At 44.9% G+C, this 23,906-nt stretch overlaps 1 protein-coding gene across 5 annotated transcripts in view; it reads left to right on the forward strand.

The window, feature by feature from the left end:
- The first annotated feature begins 6,025 nt into the window (after positions 1-6,025).
- NOL4 (nucleolar protein 4) overlaps positions 6,026-23,906 on the forward strand; it is a 428,227-nt gene continuing 410,346 nt past the window's right edge. For 4 of the 5 annotated variants that reach the window (XM_075353310.1, XM_075353311.1, XM_075353313.1 and 1 more), the window contains exon 1: positions 6,026-6,887. In XM_075353310.1, coding sequence (XP_075209425.1) covers positions 6,633-6,887 — 255 coding nt within the window. In that variant the 5' untranslated portion in view covers positions 6,026-6,632. Of the gene's footprint in view, positions 6,888-7,206; positions 7,332-23,906 lie in introns of those variants that run through there. The other variant, XM_075353312.1, reaches the window with a different exon arrangement.

Below are 23,906 nucleotides of genomic sequence, written 5' to 3' on the forward strand. Positions count from 1 at the left end.
TCCCAGCCTGACATAGCTGATTACAGACAATAACATAGAAATTAACTGCACAGCAAATATACTTTAGGTTTTGTCTTGTAGCGTGTTGTACATCTTTCCCGAGACTCTTTCATCCCGATCAATGGAAATATTGCACCACTGTCACCCGGTGTCAGTTGCCATTGACTTCTCTCTTGCTGAGTGACAATTTGGAATTGCACCAAGGTTTTTAAGCTGACATATACACATTAAACGAGGTTCACCTAAGGTTTTGTGACAATTATCCAGGGTTGTAACAGGGATTTATTCACCTGAGGCAATGACTCCTTTTGCCACTCTGGTCCTATATCCTTGGACACATTATTTGCACAAGATGAATGCAGGTTCCTTTAGAAAATACAAATTCAACACTTGAAGAAAACATTTGTTGATCTTGCTAAGCGCGCATCTTCCCCCTATTGGCTTTGTACTTTGGCAGGATTTTAAAAAAATTGGTTAGTGGCTGAATTCTCTAAAAACAAAATTACCAGTAGTTAGCTGTTTAATTTCCGTAGAGTTCCAGCAGTAGCCTGTCGGTCTACTTACCTGCAGCAATGACATGCCATATATCCATATGACTGCTGCAGACAATCTCTGTCCTCAGCGGTCCTGTGCTGTACATACGAAGGGCTTCTGATGATTGGCTGCAGCGGTCATTGCATATATGACACATCATCACTGCAGGCAGGTAAACCAAAAGCGGTGACAGCGTTGACATAGAATATGAGGGATTATTGTTGTTTTTTTTAATTTTATTACATATTCTGCACAGTTATTATTTTAAATTCTTGCTCACCCCCTTCAGCAGTACAGGGGTTGTATGTGGAGAAGAATTTAAAATAAAAATATTCTCAATCTTCTTCAGTTGGTCAGTCAGTGAAAGTCTGATTGCACTTCGATGTCATGTGAGTGCAGTTCAGTTTTTCCATGGACCTATAGACTTGAATGGTCGAATGCCATCCGATTCTCAGAGTAGAGTCAAATCCTGCATGCTGCGAGCTTTATCCTCATACCTTGATGTCTAAGGCCCCCTTCACACGTCAGTGATTCTGGTACGTTTGTGCTTTTTTTTATACGTACCAGAATCACTGACATACGGAGACACATTATAATCAATGGGTCTGCTCACACATCAGTGATTTTTCACTGAACGTGTCTCCGTGCAGCGTACACGCGTGTCCGTGATTCTGCACGGAGACAAGTCCGTTTTTTTCTGGCATCACTGATGACCCACGGACCACACTATGGTGTGATCCGTGTGTGATCCGTGAAACACGTACAAGAAAATCACTGACTTATTAAATAATAAACATTTTCAACTAACCTTTCCAGTGACGCGCTGTGCAGCCTCTGCTCTCTGCAGCTCCTGCCCGGCGCATGAATATTCATGAAAGCAGGAACTGCCGACCAGGAAGTAGGTGCTGAGAGCGGTGGGCGGATGCTGCAGAGCCGAGGAGTTCAGCACCATGAACAGCAGCAGTGAAGGCTGGAGTAATGTCCATTTGGAATTACGGATCACGGATTGCACATGAACAACCCAAGTGTGCCGTGAATCATGGAACACGGAGGGACATGTGCGTGTTTTACACGTCAGTGAAGAATGCCAGTGTTTTTCACTGACGTGTGAAGGGGGCCTAAGAATCAAGTCCACTGCCTCATTAAATAACATTGATCCGAGTGCAATCCCATGTTTTATTTGATCACTTTCGAATCGACAATATGGTCGCCTGCACAAGCTGTTATTCTGAATAATATTTGAATAAAATATTACTATCATTAGTTCTGATACACTGGCAAGCAAAAGGGTAACAATGTTTGAAACATTTGACTTTCAGGCTCCATATCTCACGATCCTCTATAGCTTCGAACATAAGGCTACCTTCATGTTATACACACTAATTTTGGCTCTCATACATAACTTTGACTTGCAACTATTTAGTACATGATTAGTTATGCAGAATCTTGTCATGTCACTGCAGTGTTACTGTTTTGCTCCTAAAAAAAAAATCTAAATTTTAATTTTTCTTATTTTGTTAGTATTTTGTAAATCCAACTTTGGTTTTCAACATTACCTGAATTCTTCTGGACATGCTCTTTATCAGATTCAAGCATATCTTCACCGAAATCTGATCCAAGGTCTCTTCTACACGTTTCCAATGTTGGTGCATGCTCGTTGACTCACTTTGGTATGTATACAGCTTTTTCTTCAGCTTTACCCACAAGTGTTCAATTGGGTTCAGCACTGAGGTCTGTGGATGCCAATCCAGAACTCGAGTGTACGAAGTAACTTGTCTTGTAGGATACTCACATATTGCGTATTGAGACCACCATCAATTCTGATCAAATATCCAACACCTTTGGCTGTGAAACAACCCCATATCATCAGGCTACCTTTACCAAACTTCACAGTTCCTTTAATGGTTTGATCTGCTTACCCCTTTTTTCCTTGTTTCTTCCAGATCCATTTGCAACCATCAGAGCCTAGTCTATTGACTTTCATCTCATTGCTCCAAATCACCCATTCACAATCTCCTATGGTCCACTTTTTATACTGTTTTGCAACCTCGAGCTGGCGCTACATATGACAATATTGAAGTCAAGGCTTCTTCACCTTTTTTCGGGTCATCATTCCAGACTTGTTTAAAGTGCATCACACATTGATTGCAAGGATGTCTGTGATCCCACTATTATGAAGCATACGAGCCACCTCCACTGCCATGTTTGTCACACCAGAACTGATAGACCTTGTGATGAGCCGACTTGTTGACTCAATATTTTGCATGGACTTGGCCATCTCTTGGCGTTCCAATGAATAGACAAACTTCTTTTCATATTCTTCCAACTGTCATAGCACCCACATACATGATGCAGTTTGCCAATGGTTTTGCTTAAGAAATTGCTATCGATGAGCTGGTTGATGCTGTTTCTCTTTTCTTAGTAAATCCTTCTTCATGGCCGCTCCTCGATTGGAACCAGTCACCTTTCGCTTGGGATACAACCTAATAACACACTGAGCTATTAGAAAATGTGAAAACAGGTTGTAGTTTGTAGTATACAGGAAGAAAAATATTTTTCCAGGAGCAACAACATAACAATGCAGAGACATGACAAGAATCTGCATAACTAATCATATGCTAAATAGTTGGATGTCCAATTTACGTATGAGATATACAAGATGATTGTCTATAAAATGAAGTAGTCTTACATTTGAAGCTGCAGTGGATGGTGAAACATTGAGCCTGAAAGACAAAAGCTGAAAACATTGTTACCCTTTTCCTTCTCAGTATAAATACATATATGGGGATCTTTATTATTTTACCTTAAGACAAATTGCAACTTTTTCATTGCTGGGTCATTAGACATAGATAATAACTGTAAAGGGAAGTGATTTTAGCGTGCGTATATGTATGGTGATATAGCTATATATATATATATACACTGTCTTGTCCCCTTCCTAGCCCTTCAGGTCAGGATGAATATGGCTGTCATATCTGAACGGCATCAAAGCTCTAAATCAGCAGGGTGCCGGACACATTCAGCTGGAGGGGAACGCTAACCTTTGTTGTGGTAGTATAAGTAAACAGGAATGGGACAGCTGGTAATAAACTAGTTGTCCCATTCTGTCCGATCAGTTGAGGTATAAAGGTACATCATAGCCCTAGGCCAGGGATGTGGGTGAACTTTGGTTAGTAGGTGAATAAAATCCAGGTCATCCCCCACACCTGGTACTGAAACACCCTCCCCTGCTTCTGCTGGGCTAAAAAATCCCAAGAGCTGGACACACTTTCTGTGTTTGACCATCGCCACCATTGTGCAAGAGAGCATACCATCAGCCATGCAGACTCCGCCTGACCAGACAAGTCGCGGCAGACCTTTCCTGAAGTTCCTCCCCTACCTGGCTGAGTATCCACCTACCCCCGATTCCCCTTATTCCTCTCTGACCCTAAACCCCAAGGTTTATTCCCTCTGTATTCACCCTTTCCCTCTGCATTAATCCCTTCCTCCCGGCCTGTTATCTCATACACCTCTCCAATATCCTCTTCTGATAACCCTTAGGGGTACTTTGCACGCTGTGAAATCGCTAGCCGATGATAGCGATTCTGAGCGCAATAGTACCCGCCCCCATCGCACATGCGATATCTTGTGATAGCTGCCGTAGCGAACATTATCGCTACGGCAGCTTCACATGCACTTACCTGCCCTGCGACGTCGCTCTGGCCGGCGAACCGCCTCCTTCCTAAGGGGGCCAGTCGTGCGGCGTCACAGTGACGTCACACGGCAGGCGGCCAATAGATGCGGAGGGGCGGAGATGTGTGGGACGTAAGCATCCCGCCCACCTCTGTCCTTCCACATTGCCATCGGGACGCAGGTAAGGAGAAGTTCCTCGCTCCTGCGGCTTCACACACAGCGATGTGTGCTGCCGCAGGAACGAGGAACAACATCGTACCTGTCGCTGCAGCGAAATTATGAAAATAACCGACACTACACAGATCATCGATTTACGACACTTTTGCGATCGTTTATCGGTGCATCTAGGCTTTACACGTTGCGATGTCGTTACTGGCGCCGGATGTGCGTCACTTTCGATTTGACCCCGACGATATCGCAGTAGCAATGTCGCAACGTGCAAAGTACCCCTTATGTTCCCCTCCAGAGATGGGGATAGTTCTGCATTGTTACATGATAGAAGTAGGGGTGTCTGTATATTTGTGTGTATTGGGATATAGGTGGTTATAGTGTTTCTTATGGGCTGGTGAAGGGATTATAATTAAGTTATGATTTTATACCATTATACTCTGTAATAATAAACTTGTTTTACTTTATCTACACCAAGTGTTGTGAATCACCACACATACTAAATAGTGTAAAGGAACAGGAACATTTATACATAGAAAAAAGAAGGGAAACTAGATGACGCTCAGGACCCGGAATAAAGGGGAATATATGATCTGAATATGGATTGCAGACAATTCTACCAATACCCATGTAACAGTGACCCCTTCCTCACATTGTCCTTAGTAGGGGCAAAGCTATCGGACGCTCTGTAAGGCTAAATTCACACAACCAATGAAAAACTGCCCTAGTTCATCCACAAAGAAAGTCACACATGTGCGATCTGATTTTATACTTCAGCAGATATTAAAATTTACAAGACCAAATACAATTTCTTACTTTAATAATGGTAAAGTATCAGTGAAATCAGCAGCTATATGGACGATGTGTTTTTTTCTGCACCCATAGACTTGAATACGCGCCTTCATCTGAAATACAGAAGAGTTTAATACGTGCTGCGATTTTTTTCACGGGCAGATTCGGTCTGTGAATAAATGAAAAAGCTCTCATCTGAACGGCCCAATTCAATAATATGTCAGGGCTATCACGGGCCGCACTCAGATCGATAACTTCAAGTTACCCCAATGTTTGTACGATCAATAGGACTCGGTGTCGGGTTCTTCAGCGTCTTCCTTTGCTTCTTTACCAGCTAGGAGCTGTGCACTGTTACATGAGGTTGGACCAGTGACATGATTGTGCCCCGGCCTGAACAGAGTCCTTTGCAATGCTGCCAGCAGTCATCTCTACCTCTGCAGTGTGGTGACTGAAGGAGCACAGAAGACATCTTCCCAACAATCCACTTAGCTTCAGAGCAGCGCTTACAAGCCTATAGAAAAGAGCTTGTAAGTGCTGATCTACTTAATTAGGAGACTGTCCACCGCTGAGAAATTGCAGACAACCTAGACAACAAGCTACACACAATAGAATTAATAATGATTTCTGTTTTGAGAAAGGATTGTTGACAAGCTGTAAATAGCAAATGTACCGGTGTTTCCAAGCACTTTGCCATTGTACATATTAATAATAATGTGACCCTGAGGTCCGGCTGAAGCCACTTTTGCACCTTTCCCAGAGACGGAGCTGCCTGTGTGTGACAGCCAGTGCAGGCCTGGATGCGGCGGCAGTGCGCTCACTGTCCAGCAGGTGGCAGCAGCACACCTGGAAAGCAGAAAGCAGCCATTTAAAGAACACAAGGAGAAGTGTGAGCTGTCAGTCCCGGGCCGGCTCCAGCCGCCGCTACAGCTTCCTATAAGCACCGAGCAGGGGACAGGACGCATAAGCCATTCGCCAGTGCTGGGACGGGCTCCCTCCAGGGCTCTCATCACTCGCCCCCTCCCGCAGGCACCGAGGAGACGGCGCTGGGGTCCTGCCTGCCCCGCATCCCATCCATCAGCGGTCCACAGCTCCCCGCCCGCAGCAGACAATAGTCCGGGGCACGGAGTGTGGAGCGGGGCACACCCCGGGTGGGGATGGCACACTGATGCCCGGCACGAGTTGGCAGGCTCGGGGCATACAGGAAGTTTTCTAGATGCCAGCAGCCTCCGCAGAGAGTGGGACACGGCAGGACGCGCGGTAGAGCCCGGCACCGGAGAGGCTGGCATCCTGGAGCAGGTAGAGCCTGGTCCTGCCCTCTGGGGGTAGCACTGGGATAGCCCAGCCTGCTGCTGAGCACGTAGGAGCACAACAAAAACATCGGAGACTTGTCTGTGCCCCCTCCCCCACACACCCAGCCTGCACGGCCATCCCCGCCTGCTCCGGGACCCTGTCATTGTGCCAGCACCATGGACAGCGACCGGGACATGTACCGCCACTTCCAGGACTGGTGCCTGCGGACTTACGGGGACTCCGGCAAGACCAAGACCGTCACCCGCAAGAAATACGAGCGGATCGTGCAGCTGCTCAATGGCTCCGAGTCCAGCTCCACGGATAACGCCAAATTTAAATTTTGGGTGAAATCTAAGGGCTTCCAGCTGGGCACTGCGGAGGAGGGCAGCCTGGGGGACAAGCAGGTGCTGTACGTGCCCGTGAAGACCACGGTAAGTGCCGGCCAGGGATGCCACCATGTCCCCGGGTGCAGAGGGAGGGGGCTTTGTACTGCACCTCTCTTTGTTTTCCTCTTGCCCTGTGTCATTGGCCATTGTGGCATACTGCAATGTGTCACCCCGGCTGATTGCAGCCACAATATGCCATGCCATGGGCTGATGGGCAGCGCTCCCAGCCCCCACACTCACTGCCCCCTGGCACCGTCTGACGTGGCAGCTCCTGCCTGTAGCCTGGCGCGGTGCCAGCAGTGGCGCTGGCCCTTTTATTTGGGGGCTTTCCCAAGGCTCATTGTCAGGCAGCAGCCAGGCACACACTGGCACACACTGGTGATGAGGGGCCGAGCCTGCCCGCCTCAGAAGACTGGGTGCCCCTGCTGCCCTGCACAAAGCCCTGCCAGCACCTGGGAGCCACAAGTAGGTGCCACATCCACCTCCATGGTATGTAAGGCTGCAAACAATTAGGAAAGTGACCTCTAAGTAACTGTGGTGGGCTCATCCGGGGGACGGACGAGGACGGGTGTGAGATGGTAATGTCGATGAATATTCCGATAAGTAAGACTATAGAGCGAGGCTCCGTACTCACAACCATAGGAAGTTCACAAGGAATGAGAAGAAAGTGTCAAGGAAGTGTTCAGGAGCGTCCTCCATCCAATTATCACCTGTGAGTCCCCTGAAATCTATGGTTCCTGCATATTATACCCTGTACACAGACAGTATCGGATCCGAGCAGGCGACTGTGTGAGTGGTAGAAAGCGTGGTCCACCGGGACGGGGACGATCACTGGGGCTACTGGGGGGCGCCAAGCACTAATGGTGGCCACTGACCGTAGGCTGTTCTCAACCATCAATATACGGATTCTCCATGTGTGATGGAATATATTTCTTCTTGTGGGTCGCAGTGACACGTGAATGCTCTTTATGTTACTGTTGTACTTACTTTTTAGTTAGTAGCTATAAAGACTTCAGTGCCCGACCAATAAGAGGTTGGCACATCACCAAAGGGTGGCATGGCGCTTCCCATTCACCATAATGACAGCAGCGTATTACACAGCTGTGTATATAACGATTGCTGGACTGGGGGGTCCAGAAAGACCAGTATGGAGTACATGGTGGAAGTCCGCTCCGAATACTGGACCAGGGGGAAAGACGGGGAAAGTTTTGTGACAACTCCTAATGGAACAGTTGTCAGAAATAAGAGGGACTGAAGGAGCGGATGGAGACGTCTTACAAATACTCATTATCTTGTAGTGGGATTCTGTGTAATTTGTGTAATAGTTAATCGGGACCATCGGGGTCCCCGGAAATATGCAGGACCATTGTGGTCCCCGGAAATGTGCAGGACCATAGGGGTGCCCGGAAATGTGCAGGACCATCGGGGTCCCCTGAAATCTGCAGGACCATCGGGGTCCCCGGAAATATGCAGGACCATTGTGGTTCCCGGAAATGTGCAGGACCATAGGGGTGCCCGGAAATGTGCAGGACCATCGGGGTCCCCTGAAATCTGCAGGACCATTGTGGTCCCCGGAAATCTGCAGGACCATTGTGGTCCCCGGAAATCCGCAGGACCATTGTGGTCCCTGGAAATCCGCAGGACTATCGGGGTCCCCGGAAATCTGCGGTGACATTTATCAGCCTCACAATTATATATTGTAAGAAACAAACTGACCTCTTGTAAAACTGATTTTACACCAAGTTTATCTATTTCTATAACTTATATTCTTGCATCTGAATCTTTTTTTTTAACAGATTTTGTTTTTTTTTGTTGTTTTTTAAATGAGATAGGAAAGAGTGTCAGGAAATCCCAAAACCCTGATAAAAGAAAGTGAATAATCTGATTCAGACACATGGCACCACGGCATGCCACGTGTGTATCCATCTTCCATAGACTGTTGTGTTACAAAGAATGGAAATGGGATTCATGGGGTTTTTTTTGTTTTTTTTTAAAGGATAAAAAAGTGCCACAGACTTTACTTTTTCCATCCTATAAAAAAAAACAGATTCAGTCGCAATTATACTTCAATCGGGACCGATTGGACATGAAATTTTCACATTGAAATCTATGTAAATATGAACAAAACTATTGAGATCCCTTTTTTACAGTACAAACGTAGTCAAGTAGACCATATACCGTGGTGGGAGAGCGGCCGTATGGTCTTCCTACCTGTCCTGGTCTTCCTCGTGAATCCGGCTCTCTTCCATGGGGCCGAGCTCGTGATTTCCCCATTGTGCGCCCTGCTGGCATCAGTGCCCGGCCCCTCTTTCTCAGTAACAACTTCCGTCTGTAAATATCCGACATTACTGGAAAGTGTCTGTTCCTTCTACCTCGCCTTCACTCTTGTATGCTGCAGATGGCACCAATTTTAGCCGCCTCGTAGAAAGTCTCCATCTAGTGCCGCGCTCCAGTGATGGGAATGGAAAATCAAAGCGAGACGCAGGACACAGCGTTCTGTCTCCAGGAGTTTTATGTACTATTAGTACTATTTATATACTTTATATAATTGTTGTCTCAGAGCTTAGATAACGGGCAGTGCTCTCCCATCCCCCCGATGGAGGATTGCATCTGTAGAGAGGCCACATAGGCCTAGGCCGGCCACTGCACGATTACACAGTACGACACGTATAGCCACGGGCTGAATTACTCCTATTTATTTAGGAACCTCCATACCAGCCCAACGCAGAAAATTAGATTAGGATCCCGTGAGATGGATGTAGTGTAGTGAGGGGTAAGATCATCATCTTCTCTTCTCGTTCGATCCTTTGGCTTCTACTAAAAAATGGTTGGGGTCTTAGAACAAATAGCAAGAGAGAGATGCTAAAAAGCCGTTTCCCCCCAAGATAAAATGTTTGTCATCCATTACGTAGTGATACCTATTTTATTCTCTTTGACGACGGCTAACGGCTGTCATTACGGTTCTCATAATACCAATACCGGTACGTGTCATCCAGCTTTTCCCGACCTCTGAATAGGAAATCAACGGCACCAATATCACTGAATAGCTAAGCAGAGTTACCATTCAGGAGCTAGTAAAAGATGGATGACGAGCCGTGTGAGGCAGATGACGGCTGATGTGGGAAGATGTAGTCGAGATGAATAAACTGATGATTTTGAAGTTTTAACCAACTCAATAAAGAGGACATTTATAGGGCATTCATTTATAATTTATTCTTCAGGGAAAGATGTGAGATAAGCAATATGTATGTTTAATGGGCATTTCTCACCAGCATAACTCGTGGATGCATATAGAGTATCTCACAAAAGTGAGTACACCCCTCACATTTTTTGTAATTTTTTTTTATTATATCTTTTCATAGGACAACACTGAAGATATGACACTTTGATACAACGTAAAGTAGTCAGTGTTCAGCTTTTATAACAGTGTAAATGTGGAGTGCCCCTTAAATAATTCAACATACAGCCATTACTGTCTAAACCACTGGCAACAAAAGTGAGAACAGCCCTGAGAGAAAATGGCCAAATTGTGCCCAATTAGCCATTTTCTCTCCTCGGTGTCATGTGACTCATTAGTGTTACAAGGTCTCAGGTGTGAATGGGGAGCAGGCGTGTTATATTCAGTGTTATCACACACTCCTATACTGGTCACTGGAAGTTCAACATGGCTTCTCATAGTAAAGGATTCTCGGAGGATCTGAAAAAAAGAATTGTTGCTGTACATAAAGATGGCCTTGGCTATAAGAAGATTGCTGACACCCTGAAACTGAGCTGCAGCACGTTGACCAATACCATACAGCGGTTTAACAAGAAACGTTCCACTCAGAACAGGCCTCGTCATGGTCGACCAAAGAAGTTGAGTGCACGCGCTTAGCGTCATATCCAGAGGTTGTCTTTTCAAAATAGATGTACGAGTGCTTCCAGCATTGTTGCAAAGGTTAAAAGGGCTGGGGGGTAAGTCTGAGAGTGTTCAGACCATATACCACACACTGCATCAAATTGGTCCGCATGGCTGTTATCCCAGAAGGAAGCCTGTTCTAAAGATGATGCACAAGAAAGTCCGCAAATAGTTTGCTGAAGACAAGCATACAAAGGGCATGGATTATTGGAATCATGTCCTATGGTCTGATGAGAAAAAGATATACTGTACTTATTTGGTTCAGATGGTGTCAAGCGTCTGTGGCAGCAACCAGTGGAGGAGTACACAGAAAAGTGTGTCCTGCATGCAGTCAAGCATGGTGGTGGGAGTGTCATGGTTCGGGGCTGCATGAGTGCCGCTTGTTGTGGGGAGCTACAGTTCATTGGGGAAACTATCAATGCCAACAAGTACTGTGACATGCTGAAGCAGAGCATGATCCCCTCCCTACGGAAACTGGGCCACAGGGCATTATTTCTATATGACAACGGTCCCAAACACAACTCCAAGACAACCACTGTCTCGCTAAAGAAACCAAGGGTAAAGGTGCTTGACTGAGCAAGCATGTCTCCAGACCTAAACCCTATTCAGCACCTATGGGGCATCCTCAAATGGAAGGTGAAGGATAGCAAGGTCTCTAACATCTGCCAGCTCTGTGATTATTATTATTATTATTATTTATTTATAGAGCACCATTAATTCCATGGTGCTGTACATGAGAAGGGGGTTACATACAAAATACGTATACAAGTTACAGTAGACAGACTAGTACAGAGGGAAGAGGGCCCTACCCTTGCGGGCTTACATTCTATAGGATTATGGGGAGGAGACAATAGGTGGGGTGTAGGTCAGGCGGCAGCTCCGCACGGTGGTCGGGCGGCAGCTCCGCACGGTGGTCGGGCGGCAGCTCCGCACGGTGGTCGGACGGCAGCTCCGCACGGTGGTCGGGCGGCAGCTCCGCACGGTGGTCGGGCGGCAGCTCCGCACGGTGGTCGGGCGGCAGCTCCGCACGGTGGTCGGGCGGCAGCTCCGCACGGTGGTCGGGCGGCAGCGAGTTCATTGTAGATTGTAGGCATTTCGGAACAGGTGCGTTTTCAGGTTCCGTTTGAAGTTTGCAAGGGTAGGGGATAGTCTGACGTGTTGAGGCAGCGAGTTCCAGGAGACTGGGGATGCTCGGGAGAAGTCTTGGAGTCGGTTGTGTGAGGAGCGAATGAGAGAGGAGGAGAGGAGGAGATCTTGGGAGGACCGGAGGTGACGTGTTGGAGTGTAGTGGGAGAGTAGTTCGGAGATGTACGGAGGGGAAAGATTATGCACAGCTTTGTAGGTCAGTGTTAGAAGTTTGAATTGGATACGGTGGAAGATTGGAAGCCAGTGGAGGGACATGCAGAGAGGAGAAGCGGGGTGGTATTGAGGAGAGAGGTGGATAAGTCGGGCAGCAGAGTTAAGGATGGACTGGAGAGGGGCAAGCGTGTTGGCAGGGAGGCCACAGAGGAGGATGTTACAGTAGTCGAGGCGGGAGATTATGAGGGCATGCACTAGCATTTTAGTTGATTGCAAATTGAGGAAAGGGCGGATTCTGGAAATATTTTTGAGTTGAAGACGGCTGTGATGCCAGCTAGTGAACGTGCCCAGGAGAGTTAAGGCAGTGCTGGAAAATAATGGCAGCCTTACAAAATATTACCACTTTGGGCACAATTTGGCCATTTTCACTTAGGGCTGTTCTCACATTTGTTGTCAGAGGTTTGACATTAATGGCTATGTGTTGAGTTATTTAGAGGGCACCAAATTTACACTGGTAATACAAGCTGGACAGTGACTACATTTTATAGAAGGGTCAGATCTTCAGCGTAGTTCTATGAAAAGATATAATAAAGTATTTATAAAAATGTGAGGGGTGTACTCACTTTTGTGAGATACTGTATGAGGTAGATAGCATGTACCTGTACCAACTAAACAGTCAATCGGGGGTTTGTTAGATTACCTATAATAAGTACTGAGGTAGCAAAAACCTGGGGACATATTTGCTTTAAAGGAAACCTGTCCTGTTCAATATGCACCCAGAACCACAAGTGGTTCTAGGTGCAAATTTATAATCCCTACCTAACGGTCCCAGCATGTAATAGCATACATAAAGAGATCTTTAGAAAAAGTATTTCTAAAGATCCTTTATGATATGCTAATGAGTGCAGGGACTAGTCACAAGGATGTTATTTCCCCCAAGTAGTCCGCCCTCTTAGCATGTTAGCACGCAAAGTGGGGCGTGCTAACATGCTATTCAATGGCCAGCGTCATTGTCATTGACGCACGTACCTTTCTGTTGTCACCCCCCAGACGCTGGGTTTAGGCTCAGTGTACATGGTCAGAAGTCTCGTCATTGTGGGTGTGCTAACATGCTAAGAGGGTCGACTAGTCAGGGGAAGCAACGCCCTTGGGACTAGTCCTTGCCTCATTAGCATATTATAAAGGATCTTTAGAAATACTTTTTCTGAAGATCTCTTTATCTATGCTACTAGATACAGGGACAGTTAGGCAGGGATTAGCAACACGCACCCAGAACTGCTCATGTTTCTGGGTCCATATTGCACCTGGCAGGTTCCCTTTAAGTCCTTTTGGTACTTATGACAAAGAATGTTGTGTCCTATTTTCAGTGTTCGAAATCTCTTAGCAGTACCAAAAGGGTATTAGTACTCTGTATCCTCTTTTTTCATCCAAAATCACAGACAAATTTGACAAGATAAATTGGTGGAGTCTGTGACGTCATGAGGTTATTTTGACTGGATATCTCATGTCTGGCACATGGAAGAGAAATCTGTCTAATAAGCTAAATGAGTTATGCCAAATATATTAATCCATGTTATCGCACTGCAAAATGTCAACTAAGTTCATTATCTTCTTCCCGATTTTTAATACTAGTGCACTAGAAGTTCTTCCTATAGAAGAAGGGAAATTCTATAATTCTGCAGCTAACGAGGGGCTTCAGGCTACTATTGTTACCTATTTATTTCCAGTTTTTTCCTTAAAGGGTATTTGTCCCACAAACAAAGTTAGTTTTAATCAATAGAACATCAAAAAAATGTTCCTGCGCTGAGATAATCTTATATATATGTCCCTGCTATATACTGTGTAATGGCCGTGTCTGACTGTACAGGGACATGGTCTGATAATACCACATCTCCTGGGCAGGGGGGAAGTAAGCTGTGCACTGTGTAATGGCCGTGTCTGACCGTACAGGGACATGGTTTCATCATACCACAGCTCCTGGGCAGGGGAGAAGTAACAAAGTATACAGACATTACAGAACGGGATCATAGCTAATTCTTTTTGTGAGGTAAAACATTTCCCTTCCTGTTTTTAACAAATGTTTTACCCCAAAGAAAGAATAATCTGCAATACCGTGCTGTAAAGTCTGTATACTTGTTTACTTGCTCCCCTGCCCAGGAGCTGTGATATGATCAGACCATGTCCCTGTATGGTCAGACACAGCCATTACACAGTACACAGAAGGGACACATATATAAGATTATCTCAGGGCAGGAATATTTTTTTTAAACACATCCAATTGTTGAAATAATTATTATACCAATATCTACTGATTAAAATAACTTTGATCATGGAAAAACCCCTTTAAGCGCCTCAATACTTGCTGCAAAGTGAAGGCTGAAACACCTTTTTTCCCCCCATGCAGTATGTAGACAAATGGTCCCTCACTTTCCAATAATAATTCATCGCAGCACGAACTTTGTAAGTTGGAAAAAAGTTGAAAACACCATAACATGAGATGAAAACTCTATGGAAAACTAGTCATTGGTTCCAAATCTGTAGAATAATAATAAAATAAGAGTGACCCTACCCGCGAGGGCTCACAGTCTACAGAAATACCGCTGTATGATGAAAATATTGCATCCTGAGGACATTGTAACCCGAGGGAGCACTATTCATGTGACTGATGATGACTTATAGTGTAAAATGTTACCAATAGGCAAAAAAGTGCCATTATTATTTAATACCGCCAAAGGTCTTTCCTTGATCTATGAAGAAGACCAACATATGTCAGTAGGCGGTGCGTGCTCCCAAAAAGTTGAAAGAGAACGGAAAGCTAGCCAGACTAACAGGACATTTGTTTCGGTCCTTGTAAGTGATTTTTAGGCTTTCTAGCAAAAGAGAAAGAGTACATATGTTATTTAAAACAAACAATATTAAATGCCCATACCTCTTACGGTAGTTTTTTAATGATTGCACCCACATACGGGACATTATTGAAACTAATTAGTAAGGCCGAGTTTATATTGCTTTTTTTCCCACACATCATTGGCTTTATGGAGCCTCCATATAAAACCCTGAAAAACAGAATTGGGGCGTAATCCTGGATTCGTTGCGAAATTAATCAGAATGGTGCACACGATTCATGAATTTGGCGTATAGTCAAAAAAGGGCTTATATCCTGTCTTGAGCTTTTTTTGCAACTTTTGGCGCCCAAAGTCACACATTATGGTGTCGAAACATTGTAATAACTGAACCAAGTTTTTGGCATAAAAAAGATCAGGGGGAGAGGGGTAGAGTTGCTCCGAATTTTCCGACTTTTTAAACAGTCGTAATTGATGAATCAGTCAAAAAAAATCTGGAATCATTAAACTGCGCACAAAGGAGAAAATAAAACAGGCGAGAACATTTACAGTAGACTTCAATAAAGGCGCAAATAGAGAGATAGATTGAGTGCAAACAAAAAAAGCGCAAACAACAAAAAATAGGCATAAAGGTAATGATGAGTTGGGGTCTAGGCATTGCATTTTTTTTCAGGAGAGCCTTCTAGGCACCTGGAATTTAAAGGGCAATCATGGTGACATGTATGTTCTAATTATTAATCTTTTCTAAAAAAATTAAGAGACTCTGTAGACCATAGTCGAAATGATGTGTAGAAGAAGTATGTGGACCTCTTAAGGTTAAAAAAAATGATTGCCATCCAACAGGTATATAGCCTAGCCAGTCTCCAGATCTCAACCCCATAGAAAACCTTTGGAGGGAGTTGAACTCCGTGTTGCTCAGCGACAGACCCAAAACATCACTGCTCTAGAGGAGATCTGCATAGAGGAATGGGCCAACACACCACCAACAGTGTGTGCCAACCTTGTGAAGACTTACAGAAAATGTTTGACCTCTGTCATTCTCAACAAAGGATATATAACAAAATATTGAGATGAACTTTTGTTATTGACCAAATACTTATTTTCCAACAGAATTTTCAAAATCAGACTAGGTGATTTCCTGGATTTGTTTTCTCATTTTGCCTCTCATAGTTGTGGTCTACCTATGATGTCAATTACAGGCCGACCTCATCTTTTTAAGTGGGAGAACCTGCACAATTGGTGGCTGACTAAATACTTTTTTCCCTACTGTATACTCTTTATTATGCTATTAAGAAAACAAATTCCTGACCATTGCTGGTATATCTAAGTGATAAAAAGGTATCTATCACCAGGTTTTTACTGTTTATTCTGATAACAGCATAATGTATCGGCAGGGATGTGTCACTTGTTAGGCAGCATGTTGTAGTTTCAATACAATCAGTGTTTTATTAGCAGAGGATTATCACTGCAGGGACTAGGAGTTCTGTGCCAGGGAGTCCAGCTAATCTGTGCAACCATGCCCTCACCACTGATTGGCAGCTTGCTGACAATGAATAGTGTACACAGTAATCTGCCAATCATCGATGTGGGTGGGGTTATACACAGAGCAGCATTCATAGCACTGCTACATCTACAGTTGAGAAAACAGGATTTGTTTTTCAAAATTGCCCCCAGGAGCCCAGTAAGTGATCATTGCTGTAATTAGGTTCTCTGCCCCTACATTATACAGCTTCACTTTGTAAGAGAACTACTGCGCAAGCAAAAGTACAAATTATCACTTTGTAACCCTATGCTATTAAATGTCAGTGTTTTACTAAATTTGCTTAAAACACTTGATATTTTGTTTTATTATGATTTCTTCTATATCTTGTATCAATCTTGGTCCTTAATAGGGATCCCACTATAGTTTTCCTGTCTCAGCCACATACATATGTTCTATGGTCAATATTATATAAAGCTTGTAGTATCAGCATATTTTTTGTGGTGTGAGAGGAAAGCAAAGTACCTGGAGAAAACCCATGGAAGCATGGATGGAGCATACAGATGGAGCCCTTTGTCAGGCTGAAATGCAGGACCAATGGCTGCAAGCCAAGCGTGCTAACCACCGCCCCACTGGATGATGGAATACCGCTTTAAGCCATTCAAATAATACAGTAACTCCTATTCCTATTTTGACATATAACAGAGCACTATCAATTCACAATAAGAAGCTCGGAATAGTGATTGGGCATTGGTGTCACAAAGTGTTCTCTTTAAAAGGTTTTATGACGCTTTAATGTTAAAGACCTGAGCACTTGGTCTCAATGAAAGCGCTATGTATTCCAATGAATGAGATGAACAATAGTACGAGGCACAGACACCCCCACTGATGTGCATAGTAATGGTGGTGGACTGCTTCATTACTGTGGACTTTGGGATCTCAGGTTTCAGAACTCCACTGGCACATGACTTATTCCTTCGAAAGACAATACTAAGGACCAGGGGGCATACACTGTGAGTGGAAGAAAAGCGATTCCGGCAGCTAAATAGGAAAGGGTTCTTTACAGTTAGAGCAGTCAGACTGTGGAATGCCCTACCACAAGAGGTAGTAATGACTGACTATAACAGCTTTTAAAAAAGAGCTGGATGATTTCCTCAGTACACACAGCATTGTCGGTTATAAGTGACTTAAGGGTGCTTTACACGTTGCGATATCGCTAGCGATTGCTAGCGATGTCGAGCTCGATAGCACCCGCACCCATCGTTCCTGCGATATTTGGTGATCGTTGCCGTAGCGAACATTATCGCTACAGCAGCGTCACTTACCTGTGCAGCAACGTCGCTGTGACCGCCGAACAATCCCTCCCTCAAGGGGGAGGTGCATTTGGCGTCATAGTGACGTCACTGCGGCGTCGCTAAGCGGCCGGCCAATAGAAGCAGAGGGGCGGCAATGAGCGGGACGTAACATCCATCCCACCTCATTGTCGGTGGAGGCAGGAAAGGAGATGTTCGTCGTTCCTGCGGTGTCACACATATCAATGTGTGGTACTGCAGGAATGACAAACAACATCGTACCGGTGGCAGCAGCGATATTAAGGAAAGGAGCCCGACGATATATCGGTAATGATGTCGCAGCATGTAAAGCACCCTTTTAGGGACAAAATATATAATTGGTGCAGGAAGGTTGAACGAGATGGACCTAGGTCTTTTTTCAACCTTAGTAACTATGATTAAAAATAAGGATTGGCAAACAGTATTTAAAGGGTTTGTACAATTTTTTTTTTACCTGTGCCAACCTAATGCCACTGCCTGGTGGTGCCATCAGTTTAATAACTGTCCTGTAGTGATGACATTCTGACCATCCTCAGGTTACCTCTGCAGCCAATCGCTGGCGTCAGCAATCACATGTGTTGTCAACATGTCATCCCTGCAGAACAGATAACAAGACCAGAGTGGCATCTCCGGAGCGATGAGGATTTACTAGTTGAGTGCCAGATATTTTGTTGTGTAATCCTAATGCATCCTCTACATTTTGACAGGTTGGACAGCCTCTTTAAAGGGAATCTGTCAGCTGTTTTTGCAACCTTATCTCAGAGCAGCATGATGTAGGCAAGGAGATTCTGAATCCAACAAGGTATTACTTAGATTACTGGCTGCAGCCATTTTTAGGTTTAGTCATGTAGCTGAGCCCAGGGAGCTGTCCCATGCACACAGGCTCTATATAGAGATTGTATATTGACTGTGAGGTGTCAGCCCCAGTAGCCGGCGTGTGGGACTTCTCTGTAACTGAGGTTGTAGTCCTGGAATGATAGGGGTCCTGCTGCTTAAACAAACATAACAAATCAACAAAAGATCTGATTGTAACAAGACAGGCATCCCTAAACTTTCTGTGTTAACTATTTCAGCATGCTGGAAAAATCTGCTGACAGATTCCCTTCTGGAATACCTGTTTAATATATTTTGTGATTTACTGTAAAACTAGACAGTATTGTACATAAAAGCAAAACAAAGACAATAATTATATTCAAATGGAAAGTAAATGCATTTATTTATAATATATATCTAAGGAGAGATAGATAGAGATAGATAGATAAATAGATAGATGCATTTTATATGTATGTATATATGTAGAGCCCACACCACATATTGTAGATGAATGTAGTCTATCTAAATCGTGAAGACAATAAAGAAATATGAATAGGTTTTACACACATAATGATAATTTTATGTTAATGCTCCAAATTTAGGGTTAATTAAAATCTGCTGCAGAACATCTTCTTAGGACCATCTGTCAGTTATCGCTGTGTTGTAGACCACAGAATGACAAGCCGGAGGTTCTGAGCAGGCTGTGACTTCCTATTTGTGCCGAAGTGGCATCCCATGGTGACCCAGCTCATTAAAATCCTACCAGCCTGAGAGGCCTGACAGAGCTCCCCCACCACCTGCTTTTCAGGCTGGAGGGAGGTAGGAGAGGGACCAAACCTGAGGCTGGAGGGGGAGGGGCAGCTGAATGGAGATCAGCTTCGGGGTTGAAGAGTGCGAGGAAGGTGAAGAACGGATGAGATATTGGATGGGAGATAAGACCGGAGGCAAGAATGCAGCAATAAATAAAAGCATTGGAGCAAACTGGTGGGACTCTGCCCAATGTGACCTCTGATAACGTGACGTGTGGCGAGGCGTTAATGGCAGTGGTGAATTCTTTTGTGTTTGGTGCCTGAATATTTTTGAGAGATAAACTTGTTTGGTTACCATTAATTGAGCTCCATCTACTGCCCTGTTACATCTCTCCCACTATTTGCATATTGCGTTCTCTTTATTAATATTGATAACGATTATTTGGTGATCCCCATTTTTCCTACCTTCTACACTTATTATAAAGACAATTGCCTAACAACATGAAAAATAATGATTTGGGGCAAAAGTAATTCATTTTCCAAGCAATCCCAATTTTTGTAGAATAAATCTCCACGATCGTTGGCAGGCCTTGTTATACGAGGGGCTGAAACTTGTCACCAGATTTGGGGCCTATAAGCTGTGGCCACCACCAGTGGGCTCTTATATACAGCATTCTAACATGCTGTATATAAGTGCCCAGGCCGCTGTGTAGAACATAAAAAACACTTTATAATACTTACCTAGGAGGTCGCTCCGTTGCAGACTAGTCAAATGGGTGGTGCCGTTCTCCGGTGCTAGCACCTCCTCTTTTGGCCATCTTGGTCTTCCTTCTTCTGAAGGCAGCGTGCATGACGCATCCGTCATACTCGCCGGCACGGAGGACCTGCACAGGCTCACTTTTTTTCTGCCCTACTCAGGGCATATCAAAGTATTGTAGTGTGCCTGTGCAGGACCTCATATCATGTGTGCATGATGTAGGATGCGTCATGCACCCTGGCTTCCGAAGAAGGAAGACCAAGATGGCCAAAAGAGGAGGCGCCGTCACAGGAGAATGGAGCCACCCTCTGACCAGTCTGCAGCAGAGCAGGGGAATATAATAAAAGTGTTTTTTATGTTCTACACAGCAGCCTGGGCTCTTATATACAGCATGTTAGAATGCTGTATATAAGAGCCCATTGGTGGTGGCCGCAGCTTATAGGCCCCAAATCTGGTGACAGGTTCCCTTTAAAATGAGGACCAGCCTGTAAGACACATTCAGACAATGGGGCATTGGAAAAATGGGTTAAGACTGATATAGTTGCAAACGGTAGCAAATGTGCAGGGGGTGTCCTAAATTTGTGGGACAGTTTCAGCAAATTTGGGAAAGTCCTGGACCAAATAGGGAAAGATTTACTCAAACCTTGCCTAAACATGGATGTTCTCGGTAGAGTCTTTTTGGGATGTTCTCGGTAGAGTCTTTTTGGGATGTTCTCGGTAGAGTCTTCTTGGGATGTTCTCGGTAGAGTCTTTTTGGGATGTTCTCGGTAGAGTCTTCTTGGGATGTTCTCGGTAGAGTCTTTTTGGGATGTTCTCGGTAGAGTGTTTTTGGGATGTTCTCGGTAGAGTCTTTTTGGGATGTTCTCGGTAGAGTCTTTTTGGGATGTTCTCGGTAGAGTCTTTTTGGGATGTTCTCGGTAGAGTCTTTTTGGGATGTTCTCGGTAGAGTCTTTTTGGGATGTTCTCGGTAGAGTCTTTTTGGGATGTTTTCGTTAGAGTCTTTTTGGGATGTTCTCGGTAGAGTCTTTTTGGGAAGTTCTCGGTAGAGTCTTTTTGGGAGTTTCAGAATATATGTATAGGAAACTAAAGAAAAAATATGTATAGGAAGCCAAGGCGTCCCTTTGATGCAAAAGTGTCCAGAAAAGTGCCAATGAAGTGTGCCAAGTAATACCTTGTGTGGTTGAGTAGCTGTGCCATCTTGGGGAACAGCACACATCCATATGAATAAGTATCTTTAAGGCGTGCATCTGACAATATGGGCCACTGCAAAAGAATATTGCGGTTGCTAAAAACTGCAGATTGCATGGATGTATTATGTGGGCAGAAATGTCCAGCACTTTCCGTGTAAGATCTGAAAGATGTGTAATCTCGCAATGCATCAGATGAGCCCGGCACAAACACTGAGCGCAGTTTACGCTGACCCGTGCTTGTGTGTGCCAGGATATTATTAGCCTCTATGTACAGAAAGCAGCCATAGTGCTCGGCAGCTCTTATTGAATACATTAGTTTTTCTGAGCCTTTCTTCTGTGCCGTCTCTGTGTTTATACACCATTCCTTGTCCTGTCATATGATAAAACTCTTCTGTTCTCTTTGTGTTGTATCCAGAGAAAAGATTCTGTCTTGTCCCAGGGCAAAAAATACCCTTCTGACTAACGACCGTATACATCAGCGAAAAGCACAGGGAAAATGTAAAACACCAGTGTGCTGTTCTGTCTGTTGTAGACAATTGGAGGACGGACACCATTAGAAGGACGGGGTAGTGCAGGATGGGTTTTTTAATTCAGTAGTTTCTATATAATATACAGTTCACCAATAGTCTGTATGTAATTCTTCATTAAATTACATCACATCTAAATGTGCTATTGCCATTTTGTGACTTTGACTGCATGTATGACAACCATGAATGTCTACTAGGTTGGAAATTGTGCCAAATAAATGTTATGCTGCATGCACCTTTTTGATAAATTTGACAGAATTAAAGGAAACCTGTCAGCAGGTTTTTCATATGTAATCTGAACAGATCTCAGCTATGTGTCATTTATTAAACTGTGCTGTTGTTTACTTACATTGAAGGTTTTCTTACTAGGACATTATCATTGCTGCGACTAGCTGCCTTGTGCCAAGTCGTCCAACCACATCTCTATTTCTGATAAGCAGCTCACTGTGAATGCACAATGTACACAGAGAGCCTAGTGTTGGTGGGGATAGCTTTCTGAGCTCTGCAACATGTAAGAACTCTGATTGTGCCACAACTGCTGCACCCAGTAAACTAAGGGGTACTTTACACGCTGCAACATCGTTAGCAATTGCTAGCGATGTTGAGCGCAATAGCACCCGCCCCCGTCGCTCGTGCGACATTTGGTGATCGCTGTCGTAGCGAACATTATCGCTACTGCAGCGTCACACGCACATACCTTGTCAGCGACGTCGCTGTGACCGCCAAACAATCCCTCCCTCACGGGGGAGGTGCATTCAGCGTCATAGCGATGTCACTGCGGCGTCACTAAGCGGCCGGCCAATAGAAGCGGAGGGGCGGAGATGAGTGGGACGTAACATCCCGCCCACCTCCTTCCTTCCGCATTGCCGGTGGAGGCAGGTAAGGAGATGTTCGTCGCTCCAGCGGTGTCGATGTGTGATGCCGCAGAAACGACGGACATCACTACTGAGCAGACAAAGATTTTTTGTTTCAGAACGTTTCAAACGATTTTTACTACTTTTGTGATCGTTTAAGGTCGCTCATACGTGTCACACGCTGCGATGTCGCTAACAGCGCCGGATGTGCGTCACAAACAACGTGACCCCGACGATAAATCCTTAGCAATATCACAGCGTGTAAAGCACCCTTAAGTGGTACCTCGCTGCAATCAGGGTCTCTTTTCATGTATTATGCTGCTCTTAGGTAAACTAGCAAAAACCTGGTGACAGATTGCCTTTAAACATATTCTTCCTTCATAAAGTATAATTCTTACAACACTAATGATAGATATCCATATGAAGCCATGTGGGCTAGGGGTAATGTTTCTACTTTTGGAGGCTGCCGAGCTGATGGAAGGAAATATATAGACCATACAATACTCTCTGGGAAAAGTGTATACAAATTAACTCTCATCCAGAATGAAGAAAAACGGATCTGTAGAGACATTTATTGGAGGCAGTTACGCTATAAGTCAGTGTTCGCCCTTTTATAAGGGTTACCACATGTTTTGGGATATTTAGCCAAACATTAGTCTTGTCCAAGTGGTTGAGAGATTTTTCAGCACACAGCTTTTTAAGGGCTCCTGCCCCATGTCATTGCAGAGTAGAGAACTGGTTGGCTCGGTGAGAGGCAGAGATGTAATGCAGGTGGTGACCAGTGTTAGGCGGGCTTTGCACACTACGACATTGCAGGTGCGATGTCGGTGGGGTCAAATCGAAAGTGACGCACATCCGGCGTCGCAGTCGATATCGTAGTGTGCAAATGCTTTTACATACGATTAACGGGGGCAAAAGCGTCGTTATCGTATGATCGGTGTAGGGTCCGACATTTCCATAATTTTGCCGCCGCGGCGGTATGATGTTGTTCCTCGCTCCTGCGGCAGCACACATCGCTGTGTGTGAAGCCGCAGGAGCAAGGAACATCACCTTACCTGCGTCCCGGCTGCCAATGCGGAAGGAAGGAGGTGGGCGGGATGTTTACGTCCCGCTCATCTCTGCCCCTCCGCTTCTATTGGCCGCCTGCCGTGTGACGTCGCTGTGACGCCGCACGACCCACCCCCTTAGGAAGGAGGCAGGTCGCCGGCCAAAGAGCGACGTCGCAGGGCAGGTGAGTGCATGTGAAGCTGCCGTAGCGATAATATTCGCTACGGCAGAAATCACAAGAATCGCACCTGCGACGGGGGCGGGGACTATCGCTGC

This window comes from Anomaloglossus baeobatrachus, chromosome 6 (genome assembly GCF_048569485.1).
Source record: "Anomaloglossus baeobatrachus isolate aAnoBae1 chromosome 6, aAnoBae1.hap1, whole genome shotgun sequence".
NCBI lineage: Eukaryota > Metazoa > Chordata > Amphibia > Anura > Aromobatidae > Anomaloglossus > Anomaloglossus baeobatrachus.